The sequence below is a fragment of the Gavialis gangeticus genome, unplaced genomic scaffold (genome assembly GCF_001723915.1).
Source record: "Gavialis gangeticus isolate Ggan-Ray unplaced genomic scaffold, GavGan_comp1, whole genome shotgun sequence".
Lineage (NCBI taxonomy): Eukaryota > Metazoa > Chordata > Crocodylia > Gavialidae > Gavialis > Gavialis gangeticus.
In genome coordinates this window covers 71,891,142-71,900,505 of record NW_017729029.1, presented here as the reverse complement: position 1 = coordinate 71,900,505, position 9,364 = coordinate 71,891,142, and the positions used below count along the sequence as shown (strand labels likewise).

The 9,364-nt window shown below is 38.5% G+C and overlaps 1 protein-coding gene across 3 annotated transcripts in view; it reads left to right on the top strand.

Moving 5' to 3' along the window:
- The window catches only part of SPOCK3 (SPARC/osteonectin, cwcv and kazal like domains proteoglycan 3), a 703,183-nt gene extending 697,245 nt beyond the window's left edge, over window positions 1-5,938 (top strand). For all 3 annotated transcript variants that reach the window (XM_019521753.1, XM_019521752.1, XM_019521754.1), the window contains 2 exons: window positions 2,834-2,974; window positions 4,228-5,938. In XM_019521753.1, coding sequence (XP_019377298.1) covers window positions 2,834-2,974; window positions 4,228-4,397 — 311 coding nt within the window. In that variant the 3' untranslated portion in view covers window positions 4,398-5,938. The remainder of the gene's footprint in view (window positions 1-2,833; window positions 2,975-4,227) is intronic.
- The last annotated feature ends 3,426 nt before the right edge of the window (window positions 5,939-9,364 follow it).

Here is a 9,364-nt window from a genome sequence, read left to right as displayed (position 1 = left end):
CTGCCACACCCCATACACATACCTACCAACACACCCCATCCTGCCACCATACCCATACCCCACACACCCCTCCACATACACCTCCCCTTCTCCCACACAATATACAAAAGTAACACTTTATTTTGAGCTATTATGCAATCGCCTCTATATACACTACTCAAACACACATAAATCAGGACAACATTATTTTTTTAAATAAAATTAAAATATGTAGTAGTAGATGTTTGACTTATTTTTAGTATATGATTTTTTTTCCGGTTCCAAGATGGCACTGAAGGAGTACTTCTGGGGCAGGGGAAGGGACTTCCAGTGGCAAAGGTCAAAAGTTAGGGCCAGGACTTCTGGTCCCAAGATGGTAACCAAGGGGTGGGGCTACCCTTGTGGCCCTCAACAGCTCACCAAAACTCATTAAGCGGCCCTCCAGCCAAAATAGTTGCCCTACCCCTGCTTCAACTAAAGCTCATTCAATGAGCCTTAATTAAAAGCACCTCAGTGGCCTTTTCTAAACCTGTGACTGCTTATAGACATGACACTGTGATGATGCTAGAGTGCTTGAATTAGAATATGGAGTAGACTCAATAAATTGAGTCTACTCCAACGCATTCTAATTAGAATGCTTTGTAGCACATGTATGGGCACCCAACTGCCTTAACGACTCTTCCACTATGCTCCGGCACATGCCTAAATAGGGAGTGAAATTCTGGTCCCCTGAAGCCAAACTGTCATTATTTCTGTGTGGACAAGATTTAATCTAAATTGTGACTGACATTATTTAGGATTATTTAGAACACAATCTGACTGCAAGAGGAGGACACAGCTTGAAAAGAAACTTGCTTTTTAATAGGCAGATAACTAATAGGAAAAAAAAGAAGAAAAAAGCTACGCTTGTTGCAAAACAGATGCTTCCACATTTATTCTTTAAAGAGAGTGTCTGCTCCAAAAACTAAGTGTCCCTTTTTCCTTTACAGATATGGTCCCTGACATATGGTTGTTTTCCTGCTTCCATGCATGTATTTTTGATTGTTTTATGAAGCCAAATATATTTTTTCCTGTCTTTTACTCAAATCACTTCGGAGTCAACACAATTGCAGGAGAATATGATAAATTATCTATTTTGTATCAATAAAAGAAAGTCTTTGAGGGAATCTTGGAAGTCTCAGGTCCTCTGGCATGTTAAAATGCCTTCCACTATCTTTCTTTAGAACCAACATAATTCCATTAGTGAATCTTCACTTTGAAAGGTGTCTCTATCATAGAGTTTAATAAAATGAATACTGACATTCAGTATGGACTTTTGCTTTTACCTTAGCTTCAATACATTTTAGTTTTAAATAGATGTCTAGACTATGTAATATAAAAAGCACCCATGCATCAGTATAGGTGAGACTTGGAGCTAAATGAGATGGAGATGCATGCCTTGATCTCACCAGCCTCTTCATCTTTCTGTCAACAGCTCTTTCCTCTAACGGCCATTCATTAGGGCTTCATTATTGTCACATTCTCAAATATGGTAATAAAAAATGGATAGGTCCCTGAATAAACTGAAAAATACCAGAATGAATAAAGGAATGACTAAATAAATAAATAAAGACTGATGAGCCTTTTCCTATTTGAGAGGAATGGATATGCCTGCTACTCCACAAAACCTGGTCCTAATTATTCAGGAGATTTTTAAACTTTTGTTGCACTTCACTTGTTGAATGTCACATTTAGGCATCTGAGCTGTCCTTTCCCCTTTACATCAAGCATGGATGTAGCAATCAGGTACTTAATTGTGACCTTCAGAAAGTCCTCTTTCCCAACTAAAGTACAGCAAGGATTAGATCTCAGGGCCTTCTTCGATCTTACTCTGTAAGATGAACAAATGTTAATCAGCTTAGTGTTGTTTGGCTTAGTGGAGCAGTCACATGGTAAGGTAAAAAACCTGTTCTGACTGTCCTTTATCTGTACAGCTGTGACTTGCCATGAGAGGCTTGGTGAGCAGGGGCAGGACTAAGAACAGAAATAACTCACTGCTCCCACCAGGCAAAGAACAAGCCCACCACCATTTCAGTTGCACTGAGACCAGAGGGACGCAGGGCACTCACTCACTCTGAGCTCCGAGAGGCCTGATCCTTTCTTCTCTGGAGCTCAGGTCATGCCCACCACCCACACCACCCACACAGGGAGCAGAGCTGGTCCAGGAAGCGGCAGGAGGCACTGCAGCCACTGGGTACTTGGGGTCTGCGGTGCTTGCTCTGCCAGACGTCCCTGGGGGTAAGGTGCCATGCCTGGCCCTGCTGCACCTTGGCATCCCTGCTCATCTTGGCATCCCTGCTGCACCTTGGCATCCCTGCTCACCCTGAGTCAGGAGGGGCCACTGCATTCTAGGATACTGGAGGACTTCAACTTTAATGGAATAGCTGTGGGAAGGGGTCACATGATGATAGAATAGGAACAAAATTAGGCAGATTGGAAATAATTCTGCCCTGGAAGGGTGTAACTATAAGACAAATAACAAGTTCTTCAAGCTACTGAAAAAGGTGTTCATGTGCAGCCAGTCCAGGGGTTAAGAGGTCCAGAAGTCACCTAAACTTAACATGGAAAAAGGCCCTCAGACAATCAGTAAGGAACTTTAAAGAACATAGAGAGTGGGAATGGTCATCCTTAAGGTCAGGCAAAGATAGCCTCATTATATTTGGTATCTTCCCTTCATCTCTAGGGTATGAACAAAGAGTTTGCATGTAAGACCCTTCATAGCTGAGCTTAATAACAGAATGTAAATAAACCAGGGAGGGGGAGTTTTTGCATTTAGCATCTAGCATAATATAGAGCATTGGTTTATCTTGTACAGATACCTATTACATCCCATTATGTGATGAAGATGGGTACTACAAACCAAGTCAGTGCCATGGAAGTACAGGGCAGTGCTGGTGTGTTGACAGATATGGTAATGAGGTAACAGGATCCAGAACAACTGGTGCTGCTGAATGTGGTAAGTTGTAAAATTCTTCCTGTTTGTTAGAATAGGTTTCCTATTTCCTCTGAAATCAGTGACCTTACTTTTTAGTGCCAAATCCAAATTCACTTCTAAAATGTTCAAGTATCACTTAGAGAATAGGTGGTGGACCCACCCACCTTAGTTCAGTAATCCTAGTAGTCAGAGCACTATATCTAGCATCTAGATTAAATCAGGTTGTATACTCAGCATACTGTTGAACTCAATTTGACAACCGTTTAATTAAAGCCTAGTTATCAGGAACTTGGTATAAATTTCTGAAGTACTTAAAAAGAAGTCTCCATGTATATCACTTCCTAATCCCCCTTAATCCCTGTACCTTTACTGCTCCAAGCATCCCAAACCTGCCACCAGAATTCAAGGGTGCCAGTAACACTGTTTTTTAATAAAGTATTTTGGGAACCTACAAGGGACTTACTGACTCTGAAATTCCCACAAGTCTCGTGCTGCTACAATAGATATGTTTTCTGCTACTTATTGATTACAAGAAGCTTCTCAGGACCCACTCCAGATACAAATAAGTTCTTCATCAAATCAGATGATTTCTCTAAATCCACTCAAAGCACCGACTAAGTGGACCTTGTCATATAATCATGTAAATCATGGCCTTGTCATATAATCATGTATCACTATTTAAAGATTAAATAGAAAAATAAATTCTTGCTACATAAAACTAAAAAGACTCACTGACACAGATACATGGCTTAATAGAAAAGGTAAATAAAACATAGCTAGAACATATCCTACTGCTTCAGACACCAAGTCCATGTTGTCCACTGTCCACTCTCTGAAACTGGCCCACAGCAGGTACTTCAGAGTGAAGTGGAAGAACCCTGCAGTAGGCAGAAATTGGATAATCTGCCTCTCACATTAAACATTCTGATTTCTACTACAGATTTGTTTAGGCCCTGAAACTGGTATTTAGTCCTCCTTCCAAATTTTATCATCACTGATTAGAAGTCTAGATACCCTTCATACCTATATACATTTCCTATCTTTTTTAACGTTAATAAATTTGTGGCCTGAATGACCTCCTGTGGCAGTAAGTTCCATACTCTAAATATGTTATGGGAAAACATATTTCCTTTTATAGACAGCAGAAAAATATTGAGCCTTTATTCATTTTTTTTTTTACCTTATACTTTACTGTTCATTTTAAACAATTGATTGACATGAATCCATAGATCCCCGAGTTCCTGTAGTATCAGGTAACTATTGTACTTTTTTAGCTATTGATTTAGAGACCTCAGGTGATTTTGCCAGTGGTGATTTCCATGAATGGACAGATGATGAAGATGATGAAGACGATGTGATGAATGATGAAGATGAAATTGAAGATGATGATGAGGATGAAGGGGATGATGATGTGGATGATGATGATCATGATGGATACATTTGATGATTTTAGAGGTCAACAAATTGTACCTTTCTAAAAATCACAAGGTGACATCTCATAGAAAATTCCTTTGCTCTGCAAGATGAAAAGGATTTAAAAATATGTATATTTTGTATGATTATTTCAAATATTACAGCTGGAGTCATAGACTTTGTTTAAATAAGAATCATTATATTATGTGCTTTTGAGGTTTTTTATGCCTTTGAGCAGAAGAAAACACATTGGAAGTCTAGACTGAAGAAATAATTGTGATGTGCTACTAGAAAATAAACATGCAGAACATCATAAGGACAACCAAACTTTTAAAAACTTCCATAAGGAATATTTACCATTGTTTGGGACTTTGTGCTCTAATGTATGTTAAAGTTTCATTAACTTTAGCAGTTACTTAGGCCATGTGGTCTTTCAAATTGAACATGACCTGGACCAATCATTTACTGCAGTAGAAACTTCAATGCACAAGTAGCATCTCACCAACCTTTAATTAACCAAAGGTGTGGAGAAAATGTGACTGTAAGAGAAAATAATGTAAGTTCCTTCTTTCTGTTTGCATTGTAGTTATGTTTTTGATCAGGAAATGGCTAAGTTTATGAAGGAATGTCTTTTAAAAGCCGTAAACACAGGCAAGAATTGATTCTGCAAGTCTGAAGTTTTGTTGTCCTTTTTTTAATTTTTCTTTTGACATCGAACTCTATATAGACTTTACTGTTTACTCAAGCAGCAGCATTATTTCACCCTCTTTTGTTTGTCTCTTTCTTAACCAGAGTTGCATAAAATATTTTAAATAGGAAAACTTTTCAAATACACTTGATTTATATTACATTGTACTTGAGAGTGACAGCACTTGACTCAAGATAATTTAAGTAACCCCTAACTATAATTTTATTTTCCTATTTCAGGAAATAGTTTTTCATCTTTTTCTTTAATTCATGTCTTTTTCTGTTGTTAGTGCAGAACTTTAGAGAAAGTATTGTAAGGTGCCTTGCAAAATAGAAATAGAAAGGTTTTAGCATGCATACCGATATAGGACGTTAGGCAATAGCTAAGCACACCCAGTTACCAAAATAATACCAGTATAGGTATTGCTGCTGGAATGAAGAAAATGGGTTATTTTATTTTTTTTCCTATTGTTATGTAATTACCATGTGGACTAGATTATGATTATTGTGTAGCGTAGCATTTAAGATTTGACTGTAGAGAAAATTACTTTAATCACTGTATTTATGTTAGCATGTTAATTAATCGTGTAGACATTTCAGAACTCCATCACCTCCGTGCATATCGACCTATGGCTTTCCACCCACAATAAAATTGAAACAACCTGTGTAACATACTGCAGGTTGTATAATTTCAACAGTTGATCACTGATTTCCCTGATTTTCATCTGCAGTTAATTGAAAGGAAAATCAGTTTATTATTTGCATTTGATTTCTACATATTAAATACTAAATTTAATGTTTATCTTATGTAATATTAAAAAGTATAATGCATTTTCTTTTTTACTGTTTATGTATAGTTTGCAAAATAAAGACTCTTGTAACCAACCTTTAGCTGCATAGTGTAATTTTTAATGGTATAGCCAATTATTTTGAATTTTTGTCTAAATTGTCAAAAGAGAAAGATGAAGGTTTTATTTTTCAGATACATTTACACAGTCATTCAACTATTCAGGTATATATGCAGTTATATAAAGGCATGTCCTGATGCTTCATTACATTTCAGTAGAGTTTGGGGATTAAGTTAAAAGTCATAAGAAATGTTTTTCTTCTTTGTATCTAATTATTTCTCAATTTGCTGCGAATGTGGAATTCTTATTATTTTGTCATCATTTTATCATAACACGTGTTGCACACCAGATTTACTATTCTTTTCCATCATGGAAAAAAATAAGGGTGAAGAGACATGTTATTTTCTTAATTAAGTATAATAAAGTGTTTATTATGTTGGCTGAATTTTGCCACAAACCAATTTCTTGTAGGTTGAATAAGCTCCTATATAAAATAATTTTGAATAAAACAGCTAGAGATAAGTAGTTATGATCATTGGCTGATATAGTAATCCTCTTCTACTTTTTAATAACAAATGTATATTAGCTGACAAATTAAAGATGCATTTCATGCAACTTATGGTGTTACTTGAAAACCTAGGAGAATTTGAGAATATTTTATTCATAATGTACTTAACCATTAAACTTTAATAGACATTGAGCTTAGAAAAATCAGTGCTAACACCAGTACTTTTCAGTGAAGAGCAGCAGCACCAGAATACCTCAGGCTTCCCACATATAACATCTAAGTGATACATGTACACTGGCAATGTCACCATAGTAACCAATAGGCATGACAGAGCTGGAAAAGACACTGGGTACTGACATGGAACTCATCACTAACTATCTCCACGAGTGGCACTTTAAGTTAGGCATTGCTAAATCAGCATCATCACTCTTCCACCTGGACAATGATCAAGCCAAGAGCATGCTGAATGTATCAGAGTAGGTGATCATATCCTTCCTCATGAGTATACCCCAAGCCTACCTAGAATTAAGCCATTCACTCACCTATAAGCATCAAATTCAAAAAGTCAACAGTAAAGTCTTTGCACAGGTAGTTGCCTTAAGATGTTTAGCCAGTATGACATGGGGTACCAACTTCAAAATGCTCAGAACCACCACACTTGCAATGGTATATGCCTCAGCAAAATATTGTGCTTTCGTATGCTCCAGAATTTGTCACCCTTGACACTGCACTTTATAGTGCACTGAGACTCAAGGTGCACAACCTACTCACACACACAGATGTACTCCCTGTACTCTCTGGCATTAGACTAATGATATAAGAAGAGAAACCCTAACATCATTACTGGCAATAGAGGCAAGATATGACAAAAATCACCCACTGCATCAACTGTTAACTGAAGGCCCAGACAGACAGAGGCTTAAGAGGCTCAAAAGCTGTAAACCATTTGTACATAAGTCCACAAGCTCCTGAAAGAGCGTGGGGATACTGAACCAAACCTAAGGTCAGTTATGGAGTGGGCCGACCACTGGGAAAGGTCAGTTCTATTCCTACAGCATTTAATATAGATACCAAATGAGTCCCCCATTGGGTATGACCTTGATGGAGAAGCGAGGGTCAAGCTGAACAGACTGAGATTTGGATACGGGGGTTTCAAATGCCCTTCATAACATGAACATCTTGGACAGCTCCTGTGTGAATGCAGTGTCCAACCAACAGCACAGCACTTAATCAAAAGCTGCAATTTTAAAAATTCCCAGATGGGGTAGATGGAATCTACACACTGAGAGATTATACCACATAGCGGCTCATAGATTTGGAAGTTGATATCTGATGCCATACAAGAGAAAGAGAGAGAGATGGGAGTAGATTATGAAGATTATTCTATAGTTGAAGGTAATGCAAAGAATAAAATGTACCGAATTCTTTCCTTCCTGGGTATTCCAGATTAAATTCAAATGAATGCGATGACATGAGCACAAATTAGTCCTTCTGTGTCCTAGCTTGTCAGAAAGAGTAGACCCACAAAAGTCATGTTAGAAAACTAGATTCAATAAAAGGCACAACTATTGAAGTTTCAGGGTCATCTGGGAGTGTTTCCTTAGAGAAAAACTACAAAAATAAAATAAAATACAGTATTGTATATTCATAAGGGGTAGGTAGAGGAAGGGTGGAAATATAAAATAGGTATACAACCCCCTAGAGAGGAAAGTGTAGCTACACTGAATATTTTCCCAGTTTTAAGTTCTTGGTTTTTGTAAAGAACGCATTCATTTATTTTAATTATAATCAGTCTCAGGCATGCACAGCATATGGCCCGAGGGCCGAGGGCAGTCTGCCAGGACAATACCAGTAGCCCAGCACCTCAGTGAGTCTGATGTAGATCCATGAGGGGATGGAAGCAGGCTCAGAAGCTATGATTGCAGTGATAACACTGATTCCCATGACGGATAAGGAGGGGCCAGGTTGGACCAGACCCAAATTGGTCATTGTGTCAGGCAGGGCAGGGAAACCCTCCTATCTACCTCTGTTTGTATTGTGAAGATAGCAAGGTTCCTGGAGGAAGGGGCTTTCCTTGTGGTGAACACAACAAAAGGCCGCAGCTGTGGCCCTTGGGTCATTCCCCTCCCACCTATGTCTCATCCCCTTCTTGTTTCAGTCTTCTTCATATCCTGATATTATTGGGATGACACTGCAGACTTGGTATAATGTTTCCTATTAATTGCAGCCCTCCACTGGCAAAGGCAACTTATAGGAGGCTATCAAGAGAGTTTGAGTTGTGAAAGTTCTATAGTTGTTTGAGTTATTTTGGTAAGGTTTAAATATTAACATTTGATTGATGCAATCAGACTTCTTTAGTCCTTTAAGTACTATAGTGCATAGGATTAGTAAATCCATATTGTAGGTCCAGTTTGATAACATGATATTTCCCAAATGCTTATTCATGTTAATATATATTACAGGTGCACCAGATACCATAAAAACATAAAGAAGCAGGGCCGGAAGAGACCTATAGAGGTCACCTAGTCCAACCCCCTGCCTCAGGTAGGATCATCCGTATCCAAACCTTCCTATACAAACCATAATCTAAACTCAACATAAAATTACCATCAACCCTGACACAACACAGACCTAACACCTTAACCTGCACAGGTAAACCAGGGGAACAACAACAGCCAATGTTCTGCTTTTATGAAATATTGTCAATATATGCTTAAGAGATCCAGGGTAAAGGGCCATGCCCCCCGCCCCTCCCCCAAAGAGTAAGGGGAAAACCCACAGTCCATAACAATCTGACCATGGGGTAAAATTCCTTCCTTACCCCAAATATGGCAGTCAGTCTGACCCTGAGCAGAGGGGCAAGACCCCCTAGCCAAGAACCTCCAGATGCCTTGGCCAGGAACCTCTGGCTTTGGTCCCAGCAGGAGCATTGGCACACCTTAGTCAAAGTCCTCA